The sequence below is a fragment of the Mauremys reevesii genome, linkage group 6 (assembly GCF_016161935.1).
Source record: "Mauremys reevesii isolate NIE-2019 linkage group 6, ASM1616193v1, whole genome shotgun sequence".
Taxonomy (NCBI): domain Eukaryota; kingdom Metazoa; phylum Chordata; order Testudines; family Geoemydidae; genus Mauremys; species Mauremys reevesii.
The window spans coordinates 105,520,711-105,538,054 of NC_052628.1; the positions used below are offsets into that span (position 1 = coordinate 105,520,711).

At 39.1% G+C, this 17,344-nt stretch overlaps 1 protein-coding gene across 3 annotated transcripts in view; it reads left to right on the plus strand.

The window, feature by feature from the left end:
• The window catches only part of PTPRD (protein tyrosine phosphatase receptor type D), a 1,010,945-nt gene that overhangs the window by 856,098 nt on the left and 137,503 nt on the right, over positions 1 to 17,344 (plus strand). For 2 of the 3 annotated variants that reach the window (XM_039543118.1, XM_039543119.1), the window contains 6 exons: positions 409 to 602; positions 3,832 to 3,858; positions 5,860 to 5,977; positions 11,635 to 12,222; positions 12,625 to 12,725; positions 13,673 to 13,932. In XM_039543118.1, the coding sequence (XP_039399052.1) occupies positions 409 to 602; positions 3,832 to 3,858; positions 5,860 to 5,977; positions 11,635 to 12,222; positions 12,625 to 12,725; positions 13,673 to 13,932 (1,288 nt within the window). The remainder of the gene's footprint in view (positions 1 to 408; positions 603 to 3,831; positions 3,859 to 5,859; positions 5,978 to 11,634; positions 12,223 to 12,624; positions 12,726 to 13,672; positions 13,933 to 17,344) is intronic. The other variant, XM_039543120.1, reaches the window with a different exon arrangement.

The window sequence follows — 17,344 nt, forward strand, 5'->3', positions numbered from 1 at the left end:
GACCACCTTTTTGTTCCACTGCAAAAAACCCAAACCCAACCAAAACAAAAGGGAACTTTTTTTTTGAAATCTTTTGTTTTTTTTATTATTATTATTTCAATTACAAAATATCTCTTTGTACTTTAATGCTTTGAATCTCAAAGCATCTTCCTTGGCTTTTGTACATTTTTACATGTTTTTCTATTTCTCTAATACTCTTTTTTCTTCCATTTTTTGCATCAGTCATGTTTTTTGATCTTTTCACTGAAAGGTAGAGCAGATTGGTTGAGCATTTTCATTTGTTGAACAATTTGTATTCTTCAAAGAAAACGTAGTGGGTCTGCCCTTAAAGAGAGAGAGAAAGAAAAAGACTCTAAATGGGTGGGACAGGTGCCTGTAATTCTGTTTTATCCAATGATGTTGTTCCAGTTCCTAGTGGTCCTCCTCGCAAAGTCGAGGTAGAGGCTGTCAACTCTACCTCTGTTAAAGTGTCATGGCGCTCGCCTGTACCCAATAAGCAGCATGGTCAGATCCGAGGATACCAGGTTCATTATGTGAGGATGGAAAATGGAGAGCCAAAGGGTCAACCCATGCTGAAGGATGTCATGCTGGCTGATGCACAGGTAACTAGATTATTTTCTATTCTGTTTATAGGCCGCAGTAAAAAAGCTGCATTTACAAAATACATATAAATAACTACCTGTCTTTTTCCCCCTCCACTTTGGCTCACAAGCTGACATGTTTTATTTCCATTTTAGTAGGTTCTCCAGAATGGTTATGTTTACAGTTTCTTGTGCCAAATTCAGACAGCCTGTGTATGCATACACGAGGGGGAAAAACAGCTAAGTTTAGTGCAATTCTTTGTAACCATCTGCAGGCTCCCCTAAACCTACACACTTCATGATCTGCATGTCCTCTGGAAGAGTGCCAAAGGGCATCTGGGCAGATCATAGTCAGTGCCTTTTAGCATGTGTGCTGTCTGATCCAGCCACCAGCTATTTCACACAGATAACTCTTATTCCTGGATGGAATAATCTGTTCAATGTTTTAGCATCAGAACCAGAAGTAGGCAGATTAGAACCCTGCTTTGGCGCATTTAGTACTGCCTTGAAAGCATTAGCGTGTACCCATCTCACCACTCATATCAAATGAGGCCTGAATATTGTGTCATACTTTTAGAACACACTCATGTATTTAAATAACATAATACATCATTCAAATCAATAACTATCAAGTAAAATTTGAAGTCTGTTTTAAAAATTTAAGGTTGCTTCTGCTGCAAAATGCAGATGCTGAGAAAGTGGTTCGATCTGTTTTACAAATCATGGCATATGATAGAGAAATCTCTGTTCTGGGCCATGTATTTGATCACATCAAGCTCAAAAGAACTTCTAATATTAGGATTCTAATGGTAGGGCTATACTTACACTTTGTGGTCTTGGAGATTACCTGAATTATGCCTCTGATGTATACGCCTAAGGGAAAGCTATAAATGTTTGCACACCTCTCACAGCCCGGGCTCATTTTGTATGTGAATAATAGGAAGTCATCTAGATTGACCAGATGTCCTGATTTTATGGGGACAGTCCTGATTTGTGGGTATTTTTCGTATATAGGCTCCCATTACGCCCTACCCCCATCCCGATTTTTCACATTTGCTGTCTGGTCGCTCTAAAAGTCATCAGATATTATCACCTTAATTGAAAGTAAACAGTTAAATCTTAACCAGTTCTATGTTTGATGTTAGTAAATGATGGCATCCCTCCACCCACCCCCGGAATTAATAGATAAGTTGCGACTCTCTATATTCATTTGGGGGGGCAATGATCTCTTGTCCCTTCAATTTTGTTGACATGCCTATTTAAATAGTATTGTGCCAGCTCTCAAGAGGTCCATTTTCTTGTTTTACATATTTATGAATTTATTTATTTGGCAAAACATTGTGCTCTCTTAGTTTAAACAGAATGAACCATAAATGCCTGCGGTTTACTACAAATTTGCAATTCTGAGTGTGGCCAGGGTCCTAGTGGGGAGCCAGCTGTGGTCACTCAATTAGGGTGAACTGCAAAGAATGAGATGGCCAAACCCCCAAAAGCTGGTGGGATATTCCAATACTTAGATTCACCAAGCCAGCATTAATCAGTTTCTTTATTACCTTACTGGTTACTCGGAAGTCCAAACAACACAGTTCCCTTAAAGTGATCCAGCCTCAGGCCTCCATCCAGGTACCCATGTCAGATATGATGAACATATCTGGAAATCTTATTTCATCATATAAAAGAAAAGGTTCTACCAATCCCAAAGGATCGGACACATTACCCCCCAAATTAATGAATGTTTCAGATCTTACCCACATACACACCACAGCCAATTCTTATTAACTAACCTAAAATTCATTAAAAAACAAAAAAGAGAGAGTATGGTTAAAAGATCATTATACATACAGACATGAATTCAATTCATTGAGGTTCAGATTCATAGCAGAGATGGTGAATTTTGTAGTTGCAAAGAGTTCCTTTAGAATTCAGTTCATAGGTCACAATCCAATGTCCAAATCTCCTATTCCGGGCGTACCAGCATATTTGGGAACTCAGTCTTGTGACTCAAACTTCCCCGATGAAGTCTAAGCAGATCCGAGATGACAGAATCAGGGCCCAGGGATCTTTTATAGAATTTCATGTCCTCTTTGACGAGTTGGGATTTCCTCGAGGAACAAAAGGTAATTAGGATGACTTTGAAGGAAGTCCATCGTCAGTACTTAGCTATATGAATTAACATTAGGCCATTTGCTTGTTCTTCCACAATTCATGGTACATTTCAAAGAGAGATGAATACTGAGATAGCCCGTGTTTACAATTCATTTAAATGCTAGGATCTTCTTTTGACCTCTGAGTTATCAGAATACAGCATAGACAGGGACTGTTGATTACATTGTCCACCCTACTCATACATATGTAAATACACAAAAACACAAACATCATCTCCCCACATGTCTTTTGAGGGTTATTTATTTTGCAGGATGTTTAACCCTTTATAGCCATGCGTCACAATGAGAAAGAGAAAACAATAAGCCTCTGAGCTTCAGTTCTCCCTGTGTCTTGCTCAGATATCCGCTTTCAAGCTCTGTGTGGCCGTAGTTCTGACTCCATTTTAAATTGGAGAAGGTGGACATAGAGAGAGAGTATGTGCAATATTGGCACCAAAACACCATCCATGCCAAAGCCAAACTTGCTCATTTGTAGGTTTCTTTAGTGTTTGGCTCTTAATTGCTAGTTCCCCCGTTGGCTCATTCTAACCCCCTCACATTTATTTCGCTGAATGTGTGTTCTCTTGGCATATGCAATGAAAAACCAAATGATGGTAACAGGGCTTCATTACTTCATTTCAAGTATGTATACACGTTGCAGTTATGAATCTAAATAGGTGCACTGATGTAATTTGGACAGGCTAAATTGAAATGAAAATGAATGTAGCCTTGTAACATATGATTAGAAAAACAGGCAGCCTTTCATTCTATATCAGTGGCTTTCATTAATACAGTCATAAAATATTACTGAGCAATAATAGCATTCAGTACTAGGGAATATGTCGTTCTTTTACCCTTCAAGGAAAGAAAAGTTACAATTTTTGTACCATCTCTGGTAATAAATATGGAATTGAAAATGCCCAGCCTAATTTCATTAACCTGATTTCAAAGGGTATTTGATTTTGCCAGCCAGTTTTTGGAGATTTTTTTTTATTATTATTATTATTATTTATTTTTACTACGAACAACAAAATTGCCTCAACCAGGCTACAAACCTCTCTTTATTTCTTTTGTTTTTCTTTCCACCATTCTTTACTCTGAATCAGTGGGAATATGATGATACTGCCGAACATGTGAGTAGTTGTTGACTGGTCAGACAAAAAGTGTGTGTTGTTTTTTTTTAACCTCTTTCTGTTTTGTAAATGTTTTTGTCATTTGCACAAATGCATGTACTAACATATTATTGAAATTTTCCTCACTTTTTTAAAATATTTTGTTCTGTGAGTTTGGCATGGTGCTGAAACATACAACATTGTTTTGTGTTTTTGTTGGTTTTGATGGCTGTAACTAACTTTGCCTGGCAATGCAACCAAAGAAACTATGCTTTAAAAGAAGGTATTACAGAAAGAAAACCAAAACAGTTTGGATTTGCCTAGTGGTCACCCTTCAGGTTTTGTTGTATTCAGTGTGTAGTGTGCAGCAGAAGTACAAGTTCATCTTTCTTTTTGTTTGGAACATGTGTCTGTTTTGTACACTTCCCAATCGAACCAAGGAAAGCAAACGTCTCACAGTATTTATGGTCTAAGGAATGTGTTTATTACATTCAATTTGCCTTTTTAAAAGACACTACTGTATATGTTTGTTTATCCTTGCATACAGTAGAATACAACGTAGTAGAATACAACGTACTCCAAATGAGGCTAGTGTGTGAATCATTATTTAAAAGAAAACTGTAATTTGTTTTACTTTTATAGTTTTAAGTTGTCACCATCATTTGTAATTGCCTTTTGAAAGACTGAAAGTGAAATGTCTTTCTTCCCAACTTTGCCATTTGGGTAGAATTGAGTTTGGGGATGAATTTTCAGATTTGTTCTTTTTTATTGGAAACATTTCACCATCCTTCTCATTATTACCTAGTAATTTTGGTACTGCTAACAAGTGACTGAAAATATAGGGCCAGATTTTAATTTAATCTGTACAGTGTTCCTATCCTCATATTTTGAAAAATCAATTTATTGTGGACAGTTGGGCCCATAATTTTGCTGTTAACTTTTATGGTTGTTGCATTTGAAGATTACATGATTGCACATTTGCTATTTATTCTTGACATTGAAGTGTGCCATTCCTTTAGCAATGCTGAAATTAGTGTAAATCCATTCAGCCACACAGAATTGAGAAGGAGTGCAGGTTAGTGGTTATGACTGAGAACTGGAAGCCATGATAACTGTGTGACTTTGGATAAATAGACTTCTCTGTTCTTCAGTTTACCCATGAATCAGCAACAGACTAATAATGCTTATCTGCCTGATTGATTTATCAAGACAAAACTTTCTCCTGCTGCCTTTAGAGCAAAAACAAGTCTTTATTTCAGGTGGCCTCCATGTGTATGTACATGTGTGAGTGAAAAGGTCTCTTTTGGTTTTTGCATATACTACACCCTGTTCTTTGTATTGGTTGAGAATTGATCCCTTCTGTTGCTGGTGTACTTTGCCTGAGAGCTCTGGGGTTTGCTCTAAGAATGCTGATTGAGTGGCTCTTTGAGATTTTGAGTAGTTAACAATTTGTAAAGCACTTTGTGATTCCTGGATGAGCAGCGCTGTAACAAGTACAAGTTGTTGTGAAATCTATATATGAAGGCAAATAGTGTTTCTGGTGAACTGTACTTAGTGTATTTTGAAATAGCTTTAGAAGTATGGGAAAAACTGGAGCTCTCTGACTTATTGCTAGTGATTTCATACCTATGTCAATAATGGCCAGTAAACTACTAGGTCAAACTTATTTTTCAACTTGCATTAATTTCACAATAGCAATAAGACTCTCCAGGCAATACATTTCAGGATGATTATTACACTGGTCACATCATTCGTTCTTTGGCCTAAGCTATATAAAACTACCTGAAGCATGCTACTTAGAAATGCCCTGTCTGTATTACTTGAAAAAAGTGAAACATACTGCATTACAGTGTCTCACTCACAAAACATTCTTCTGATACACTCCAATGTGTATCTTCATTACATGTAGCACAAAAGCATATGTACTTGATGTGATATGTAGCAATTGACTAGATTATTCTTCGCTTTCTTAGTAAGGAATGAATTTTTAATACGTGTTCTTATTGTTTTATTTCATCTCAGGAAATGATCATTTCTGGACTACAGCCTGAAACTACATACTCCCTCACTGTGACAGCCTACACAACAAAAGGAGACGGAGCACGTAGCAAGCCCAAACTAGTGTCTACCACCGGTGCAGGTAATATTTGGATACCCCTTCATCTCTGAATTGGCTGTCTCTCCACTTGCAATACTTGTTTTGATACACGTGCTATATGGAAGTTGTCTCTAGTGCAAATGAAGGTGTTTGTAGGACAGAGGGAACCTTTGGTTTGTAAGCAGATGGAGCTTTCTTCATTAGAGCCAAAAAAAATGGAACAAGTCCCTATCCTAGTCCCTTCCTAAATTAATGATGTAGCAGAAAAATGTTGTTTTAACTATAAACCTATTGCTAGGTAATTTCTCTCCTGCACCCCACAATATATTTTATAAGCAAGGGGAAAATCAGCAAATGGCAAACGGAGGATTATCCTGACAAATGCCAAAGGATCAGAGTGGACTGCAGGAAGCAGGAGCAAGAAATGTTCTGCCAAATGGACAGTACCCTCCTCTCCCCACAAAAAAAGAAAATACTTTGTGAGGAACCCTACCAGACCTTTAAAATTGGAGTTCCCATAGTAAAGGAGAAAGGGCAGCCTTATTTTCCTTACAAATGTTCATTTTCTTGGTTTTATAACATGGCCATAAAAACACTCCATACCTATCATGATAAATCATAACAGCCCTCTAACGCTATTATAAACTATCATAACAATAATCTATGGATTATGTAACTGTGGGAAGTCAAACCGTATATATGTTATAACTACCCAGGCTGAGCTTTTCAAAGCAGTCTAATGGGTTTAGAAATGCATCTTCAATAATTTCCGTGGCAGATATAGCCATATCTCCTAGACTACTTAGGAAAATCTCAACTGTAGTGACTAGATCAGGGGCGGGCACACTTTTTGGCCTGAGGGCCGCATCAGGTTTTGGAAATTGTATGGAGGGCTGGTTAGGGGAGGGGGGCGTGGCCTGGCTCCCACTGACTATCTGCGCCCCCCTGATGGCCCATCCTTGGGACCTCTGCCCCATCTCCCCCCCCCCGCTCCCTTTCTCCTGACTGCTCCCCGGCGCCCCATCCAACCCCCCCTCCTTCCTGACTGGACCCCCCGACCCCTGCCCCATCCAACCACCCCTTTTCCCTGTCCCCTGACTGCCCCCGGAACCCCTACCCCCGGCCCCACATCAAACCCCCACTCCTTCCTAACTGTCCCCCAGGAGCCCTGCCTCCCTTCAATCCCCGTTCCCCGTCCTCTGACCGCCCCGCCCCCTATCCACACACACAGACACTCCCTGCCCCCTTACCGCGTTGCCTGGAGCACCAGTGGCTGTCGGCGCTACAGCCACACACCGTGAAGCACAGAGCAGGGGGTCAGGCTGGGATCTACAGCTGTGCTGCCCCAGGAGCTCGCCGCCCCACTGTCCAGAGCATTGTGCTGGCGGAGGGGTGAGCTGAGGCTGGGGAGGAGGGAGAACAGCAGGGGTGGGGCCAGGGGCTAGCCTCCTGGGGCAGGAGCTCAGGGGTCAGGCAGGAGGGTCCTGCGGGCCGGATGTGGCCCGTACGCCGTAGTTTGCCCACCTCTGGACTAGATTGATCATGTAGTTGCATTCCAGCTTCTCCAGTACCTTCCATTCATTACTCATGACTAATATACACCAGATATATTTTATCTGGCTCCACCTCGCCAATGAACTGTAGTAGTTCAGACAAAATGCAGTCCTCTTCTGGACCACGTTTGGTTCTGATGTAGGTAAAAGCAAAACTTGACCCAAAACGTTTTCCAAAACTCAGTTCCCAGCTCTAATAAACACAGTAATTTCAATGATATTTTGATTAATGAAATTCATTCCAGTCTCTAACTATAATTGTACGATATGGAATGATAGAAGCAAAACTTCCAGCTTCAGCTGGTGGTCTCTACATTGACCACAGAAGGGCACTGTCAACTTTGACTGTCCCAAAATTTTGTGTCCCTCTCCTTTAAAAAAAAATTTAAAAAATCTCGTCACTTGAAAAAAATCTATAAACTCTCCAAAACAAAGGCTGTAATGGAATTCCTCTGCTGCATGACCTTCCAAGAACAAACCCAGAGCCCGGTATTGGCTTACATCACTGGCATTGTCCCTTTACTCGATGCCATGGCAATCTGGTAAATGTCCACACCTACCAGCCCACAATCTTCTGCACAAACAGGAACTCAGCGTTTTGCTGCTCCATATATTTTTTTTGCCTAAATGAATACCCATTCAGACAATATGTTAGACCTGGCTATGGTTATCATCTGTAGTAAGGAGGATTCTCAAACAGGCATTTATAAAAGGGAATGATAAGCATACTACAGAATGTACCGACAGATTTCAGACCCTACCTTTTCACAAGAATAGAGTAGGCAGATGGAGGAATGATGCGCTTGTACTTTCCCAAACTCACATACCAAAGCAAAGCTAATAATTCTAATTTAGGGCCTGTCAACTTCTGACAGCTTTCATTAAATGGGGAGCTTCTACAAAGGAACAGTCTAAAAATACTACAAAACAAATTAAGGGCCTGACTCGCTACTCTCATTTAGACTTGTTTTAAAAGAGGTATCTCCATTAAAGTCAGTTGAATTACATCACTGTAAAACTAGTGTTCCTGGGAGGAAAATTGGACTCTAAATGTTTCCCAGTGAAAAACTCACCATATGTGAAAAACTACTTTAAGGCAGGTATGAACCAGTTGGTGATAATTAACTGTTTTACTATGTCTAGTTAGTATTTAAAAACCATAGTTCATACTTGTTTGTAGGGAAGGCTTGTCAAGTTTATTTCACAGGTGTGAGCCTTCAGTAACCTCAGTTGATAGTGTGGTAATGGTATTTGGCTAAGGTCTCCATTCCAGAATATACTTTCCATACCATATTCAGTTTCCTGTTTTATATCCATTTTTAGTATCAGTAATCATATTTCTAGAAAGTCTTTATACAAACAAGTTACTGTCACAAATCAAAGAATTTAAATATTTCTTCATGATTAAAATAATACCCTTGCCGGTAGTAGGAAAAAAAAAGTGTCTTCAGCTTTATTGGTACCTATGATAGCCATATAAATTGTTTTTACAGCTATGTATTTTACAATTTAGCATGAATTGCAAAAGTGAAATGCACACTTCACTAACTGCAAACCTCATTATTTGCATACAAAAGCTGTCAATCTTTCTTCACTTCTCTGGAAAGATTTGACAACAGCTTGCTCTAGTGAGGTCTCATATTACTAAGATTTCATTCATTGTATTGAACATGATGCGGAACTTCTATTGATGTACTACAAAATATTGCCCCATATAGCTAAGACAAAACTACATATATCAAATAAACAAAGTAGACTCAGTCATTATACTCACTATCTATATATAGATAGATAGATAGATAGATATAGTTTTCTGTGGTTGTTCACAATCTAAAATATTTAGTAATAGTTTCAGTGGGGCTTGTTTATGCCAATGATGAATTTAGCCCCCAAATGTTTAAAAGGAATTACAATACCTCAACAATAAAGTGTTACCATTTTATCAAGGGACTGACGTACAGGAGAGAACTTAGGGCGCCCAGACAGCAAGTGTGAAAAATTGGAACAGGGGATGGGGGTAATAGGAGCCCATATTAAAAAAAGCCCCAAATATCAGGACTGTCCCTATAAAATCAGGGCATCTGGTCACCCTAAGAGAACTGGAAGTACTTTCCATCAAATTTCACTTTCCATATTCACAGTCACTCTCCTGTCAGGCCCCTTGTTCTTTAGTTTCCTTTCAGTTTTTGCTTTTGCCATTAGACAACATAGACGCATTTTTAATTTTTTAAATTCTTTTTTTAGTGGTTAGGCAAACGTTGCTGGCTTTTCTATTCTGCTCGAGAACTAGCTGTAATGTTTACCTCTTTTATATAGGCACCACCAATCAAACTTAAAAGAAACAGTCTTAAATGTGAGGGCTGCCACAAGAGTAAAAACAATTTATGGCATAAATAATTTAGTGACAGCTTCCAGCAACCTCTCATCTAAAAATCTGAACGAGTTATTATTCTATTTTTGTGGGCTCTTCTCCTCTTGCTTATGCTCCATTGGCTTCAATAATAGCTATAATACAATGAAAAATTTAGCCTATGAGAGCATTCACAGTCTTTTCTCTGCTCCAATACTGACTCATATCCGTCAGTGGGAAAAGGTCAGAACTAATCAGAGAAATACATTTTATACTACAGAAAGTGGGGTGAAAACATAGAAAGTGCTTGGGATCCTATTTGGACAAGAATTAGGCTTTAAAAAGGAAGACTCTGTAGTAAATGGCTATAAAAATAAACCAGAATTCATATCATATTGTAGACAATGGCCAGGACTTATGAAGGGAGTAATGGAAAAAAAGCTTATCATTTGCGTAATTTTCACCAAGAAATGGTGTTCTTGTTCTCCTGTTTTGGAATTATTATCAATAGTTCTAATTATGACTGATTTTCTGCAGTTCTGGGGAAAAGATAAAATGTACAGTTCAAAAGATTAAAGAAAAGATTGTCTTTTTTGTTGTGAAAATTTGATAAATGAACACAAGTTATCCTTTACATTTATCCAGCCCATAACATGGAGTGTCAGACTTGCATCAGTGCAAGCTAATAGTCCTACCCCATTGTCCAATAACATTGTCATCTTCATCAATTGTACACATTTTCATAATGTTTACATCTCTTAAATGCAGTTTTTGAGTTCTTTTCCCAACCCCATTTTCTCCTTATCTGCTCTCCAGCTGACATCCTCATCTTTTTCTTGTGCATCTGCTGACTTTCCTATTGTGAGCTGTTTACGTATACATTTCAGACATAATAAGCTGCTTAAGAGGGGCAAGCTTTACAACTGGTCAGTGTAATCTACATGGAGTTCAAACACATGTGAATGAAGGGCTGATAAGCAGTATCTAGGAGTAAGAATAGTCCAGTGGCTAGGATGCCAGCCTCTGATTTGGGCAGCTCATGATTAAATACCTTCTTTACCATAGACTTCCTGTGTGATCTTGGACAAGTCACTTGGTTTGTCTGTATCTCAGTTCCCCATCTGTAAAATGAGGATAATAGTACTTCCCAATCTCACAGGGACATTGAAAGGATAAATACAAAAAAGATTGCAAAGCACTCAGATACACTATAGTGACAGATGACATATAAGTACCTAAGGTAGGTAGATAGGATTCCTAATGGTGGTATGCTAGGATTGCTAAGAAGAAAATCCAGCTGACTTACCTTCTATCATAGGTGTATTCCCCTCCCCCCCAAAAAATAATAATAATGGTAGTAGATATGTTAGGCATAGTGAGAAACCTGTAATTTCTCCATATTTTTTTTACTTACAGAAATGGAAATGTTTTCCCCTGGATTAAATTAATGAATGCTTATGACAACACTCCTTTTCACAAGCGAGTACTTGTAAGCAAAGATGGGTAGTAGCTGTTTGGAAGTTTTACCTCACTTGTGTTCATACATTCTGTGTCCCTGAATGTTCATACTTTTCTCTGTATTTGGAAAATGGGTGGGGGGAACAACAAGTCTATTATACTGTATGACTGAATAGTGCAGAAGAAAGAGGTTATTTCTGAACTTTTATAAGACAGTTATTTGAGGAACAAAGAGTGAGGGAAAAGCAAATACAGCTGTATTCCTATTTAAAAAGCCTCAAAAATTAAATGCACATTTCCGTTTATATTTATCATCATTAAATAACATTGTGCTACAGTTCCAGGAAAACCTCGGCTTGTGATTAGCCACACACAGATGAACACGGCTCTTATTCAGTGGCACCCTCCTGTCGATACCTTTGGCCCCCTGCAGGGTTACCGCCTGAAGTTTGGCCGCAAAGATTTGGATATGTTTACAACGCTGGAGTTCTCAGAGAAAGAAGACCACTTCACAGCCACAGACATTCACAAAGGAGCTTCTTATCTCTTCAGGCTTTCAGCTAGAAATAAAGTGGGCTATGGGGAGGAGATGGTAAAAGAGATTTCTATTCCAGAAGAGGTACCCAATGGATTCCCTCAGAACCTCCATTCAGAAAGCTCCACTTCTACATCGGTCCAATTAACTTGGCAGCCACCGGTCTTAGCAGAGCGAAATGGCATTATCACCAAATATACCCTGCTGTACAGAGATATCAATGTTGCACACCACCCAATTGAGCTCCCCATTGTTCCCGCTGATACCACTATGACACTTTCTGGCTTAAAACCAGATACTACATATGATGTAAAAGTACGTGCCCACACGAGCAAAGGGCCCGGTCCATATAGTCCAAGTGTCCAGTTCAGGACACTGCCCGTGGATCAAGGTAGGATTTGTCTGCTTATGGCAAATGTCGGTCTTTGGATATCAGTATTTTTGAAGCTGTAAATAAACTGACCCGCCCCTTCATGTAAATAGGTTCAACCAACACAAAAGGTAAAGTATGTAAATCTTAATATGTTTTGGATACCTTAGAATCCAATTACCCCATGTCAAGCAAGTCTGGCTAACATCTGCCCAGTATTTTCAGGTAAGGAAAAATATAACATACTGAGATGGTATTAGATGAATGAACTTCGTAAGAATGAGGTATTTAAATGATTGTCTTAAGCAAATCAGAGATTTGCATTCTATTCTTTTTATCCTTAATGCTTATTGGTAGTGGTGGACAAGCGATAGGAAATAAGGTTCAAGATGTAGTTTAAATACATTATTTTTCCTTTTCCAGCAGTGTTTGCAAAAAATTTTCATGTAAAAGCAGTAATGAAGACGTCAGTATTACTGTCTTGGGAGATTCCAGAGAATTACAATTCTGCCATGCCTTTCAAAGTAAGTTGTTTTCTAATTTGTAAGACATCAAGGATAAAATTGGAGGATATAGTTCAGCTGCTTAAGCAGTTTACTGAGCAGGTGGATTTTTTTTGGTTCTGCTACATTTAAAAGTGTATGCTAATCAGCAATATTGACCCAAGCAGTTAAAATCAGTCCTTTTGCAATGTGAACTTTCCACCTTAGCTTTAGTACAGTGGCAGCATTCCAAACTTGGACTGGTATTAGATATTACACATGCTGTGAACTCTTTGTTTGTTTATAGTGCAGTGCAACAGGTCTTCCTAAACAGAGGAATTAAAAATATTAATTTTCTTTTAAAGCTTCTGCTCTGTATTGTATGTAACAGAATGTGATCTTCTTTACTCCTTTGACCTGTTCTTTAAAAAAGAAACCTATCTGGTTTCTAACTCTTGCATTCCAATTATTTATAATATGGTCAAGCAGATTTGTGTAAGTTGCAGTCTTGCCTATAATTTCTTCTGCACCATTTAAGCACTTATTGCTCACCACGCGGAAAGGTCAGCAAAGAGCAGTATGTTATGAACTTTTGTGAATATGAAAACTGGTTCAGAAAACAAGGAACCTTTAAGGATGGGTAGATCTACAGTAAACACAAGTCTGCAGAACAGCCTTGATGTAAACAGCATGTTAAATGCTCAGCTCATTTGTATCAGCATCATAAGAATTTTAAACATGTTAACAAATACATCTCTAGTACCATGTACATTATAATAGAAGACACTTTATTTTAAATAATTATTTTTGCTGGAAAAAGAGAATTAGATTGACATGCCGTTATCAATAACATTTTTACCATAAAATACTGCCGATTAGCATTTTAAATTTATGGCTGGGTTCATTTATGTTTTCAGTGTATCAATACCAATCATTTTACAACTTTTTCCCCCCAATGACTAAAGGCCTTGAATTTTTGTATCTATTAGATCCTTTACGATGATGGGAAAATGGTGGTTGAGGTGGATGGTCGAGCCACTCAGAAACTTATCACTAACTTGAAGCCAGAGACATCGTATTCCTTTGTTCTGACGAATAGGGGGAACAGTGCTGGAGGTCTTCAGCACAGGGTTACAGCAAAGACTGCACCAGATGTACTGCGCACCAAGCCAGTCTTCATTGGGAAGACCAACTTAGATGGGATGATAACTGTGGAACTTCCTGAAGTACCTGCAAATGAGAATATAAAGTGAGTAAAGGTTCTGCAGTTAGTGAGAATGGCAAGTTTCCTACATCCCAAAATTAACTCTTGTTAATCCCCAAAAGGTATAAAATGGAATATTTCAGTGAATTTTTCATCTATAAATTATTATTATTATTATTATTATTATTATTTATTTATATTACCATAGTGCCCAGGAGCCCTAGTCTTGGACCATTCAGATAGGTGATATACAAACACAGAATACAATCTAATCATTTTAGGCTCTCCTGGAATCTGATTGGCATAAGATAGATATTCACACATGGTTAACGAAAACATCATAGGTAGAAATTATGAGAATGCGAGTCTGTAATTGAATCCCCTGTTATGGATCTAACAATTCATTATGGTCTCAAGTCAGCACTTTGAAACCAACATTTCCTTTTGACTCCATTACACAGCCTAGAAAAGGGATTTTGTAGAGCTGGTCATAAAAGATTAATTTTTCCTTTTGGAAATTTTTGAGAAAGACAAAAAAAACACCCTCTTTTCATTGAAAAACCAAAAAAAAAAAAAAAGTTTTCAGACAGGAAGTTTTCAGCCAAGAGCTTCCTGGTTTTTTGTTTGTTTGTTTGTTTTTGTTTTTGACAAAAAGCTGAAATTTTCTGTAGAAAGTAAACACTTTTAATAGAAATGTTCATTTAGTCAAAAATCCAATTTGCCATCAAAATAGTTTGTTGATGGAAAATTATCAACCATCCTCAGGGTTTTGTTTTCTACAGTATTAAAGTGCAATTTGATTATGTAAAAATGGCATTTTGGATTATGTGTTTATTGTCTCATAGTATTTTCTAGATCAAAGGTGCTCACTTATCAGTTTAGAAGTAAAATGATGTATTTTTATTTCACAGTCATCCCTGCAAACTGTAACTGTCCTTATCATGAATCATTACAAGTAATAAGATATTGCAGGCCAGCTTATGCCTTCAGTTACATTTGTGCCACCAATTCCCACTGAAGCAACTTGCAATATCAAGCCTCAGTCACTGCATGGACTAGTGGAGGCTTAAAAGGCTATTACAATACTTTGAATGAACTAATTATATAGGCAAGAATGAAGTTAAGTAACATCCAGGTAAGAACAGAAGAATGGCCATACTGGGTCAGACCAATGCTCCATCTAGCCCAGTATCCTGCCTTCCAACAGTGACCAGGGCCAGTTTCTTCAGAGGGAATGAACAGAACAGGGCTATTATCAGGGGATCCATCCCCTGTTGTACAATCCCAGCTCCTGGCAGTCAGGTGCAAGTAAGGAAATAGGGAAGTGTTTGCTGACAGTTTTGGAGAAGAGTTTACCAGATTTATCAGAGGCTGCTTAAATGTTTGGAGAAATGGTCCTGTGAAGACTTAAACAACAGAGATAGTACTAAAGAGCTGACAGCACAGTGCCAGCAGGGATTAGAAAGATAGCCAGGAAAACATGAAGCATGGTATAATCAATAAGTGTTATTGCTCTGGTTCCAGTGATTCTTGTTGTTCTATAAGGTTCCCATGTGTGATGTGAGGGAAATGGGGAGGAAAATGAGCAAGTCATTGAATATTGTTGGGGATGCAACCTGCCTTCTCTCTGGTAGGTTTTTACTGTAGGCTTTCTACACTGCTGTTCCCCTTTTTTGTCATTGGCATTCAAGACAGGTGAGATCAGAAAAAGAATTACTTTGAAACTTTAAAAGGGTGAAAAAGTGAAAAATGTAGCCATTTTCATTAGACTGAGGAAAAAGTGGTCAGTACAAATGTAGCTAAGGAAGACTGAAGATGGAACAAGTCAAAAAGATTTATGATGTAAGGAAATTCTAGGGAGAAAAGAGCTAGGGATATTTAGTAAAACAGTAGCAGATGACAGCAACAGAGAAAGAGACAATAACTTTCCCCACAAGTAATGAAAAAAGTGGAAGACTATTGGTAGGAGTTAGGATCTAACCTTGTCATTAATGTAAACATGTAGCTCCCCTTGGATTGCATAGGTATTTGCTGGGAGAATAAGCCCCTGTTGGTGTGTTCACCACACAGAAGAAGGCAAGAACATGTAGTATGGGTTTTAACCAGGCTGCAACTTCATTAGCCAAATTACAACCAAGTTTCCTAAAGGTAATAATTGGAGATATACCAATCTCCTAGAACTGGAAAGGACCTTGAAAGGTCATTGAGTCCAGCCCCCTGCCTTCACTAGCAGGACCAATTTTTTTTTGCCCCAGATCCCTAAGTGGCCTCCTCAGGATTGAACGCACAACCCTGGGTTTAGCAGGCCATTGCTCAAACAACTGAGCTATCCCTCCCTCCTATCGGGGGACAGCACAGTGCAGTCACTTGCAGCCCGTTGATTCTTTGCCAGTTTTGGGGGAGGTCCCACCACAGAGGGAGCCAATCATTATACTAGGATGTAACCTGGATGGTTTCTCTTGCTCCCACTTCTGAGGGCTGTGGCGAGAAGGGATCTCCACCCCCAGAGAGCACCGCCATCAAGCACATCAGCAGGGCGGTACCCTGGCATAGTGTCCCGGCTCCCTGGTTCACATTTGCACCCCCAGGGTAAGACCCAATGCCCCCATCTCATAAGGAGACATCCTTGGGATGCCCACTATGTTACTTCTTTGGATCTGGAGCCGACATCAGCAAGTTCCTGCACTGAGCAAATGCCAAAAGTTGTGCCAACTAAATGACTCTCACTTAAGTTCAAACTGTGACCTCCAGGAGGGCGAGAATCCCAGCCCTCTGCTTGCTCAAAAGCCAACCCCTAGGTTTTGCTGCAAGGAAGGTGAAAAACCCAAACAACCTTGGTCAGTCTGTGGTATGGGGAAAAAAGCAGGTACCAGCTTATCCCTCAGCCACAAAGCGCTTATTAGCTTAGCCCTCAGCAACCTAGATAAGGGAGGAAGGAGGTGCTGACGGCTGGTAACTAGCAAACAAAAAGTGGCCCTGAGCACAGGGCGCCTATCATGGCTCCAAATCTCATGCCAAATCCCACAAGACCTCCAGCCTACCCTGGATATACTGAGGGGGCTGGATGTCTTGTGGAACCCAATCTGTTCTGGTTTTTTTGGCACTCTCCCGTTGCGGAGAGTGCCAAAACCACACCCCACTAGGCTTGGAGACCTCCGTGAGATAGAAAAGTATATTCATTGGGAAATAAAGCTGCATACAATAAAATGGTTTAAAGCTTAAAAGCAGTCCCTATCTGTTAAATATAGCTTGAATTCTTAGAGTTTACGGAGATAATAATAGCTGTAGTGCCTGGGAGGGAAGAACCAATTGTACAGTAATCACCATTAAACTTTTTACGGTTACCATTTGTATGTGATCAACACTGCGCTACCATGATTCTGTCTATCCTAATATGGTAGGATTACTAAATATAGAGAATCCTGTATTAATGTTAATTAGGCAAAAGGCAAAACTG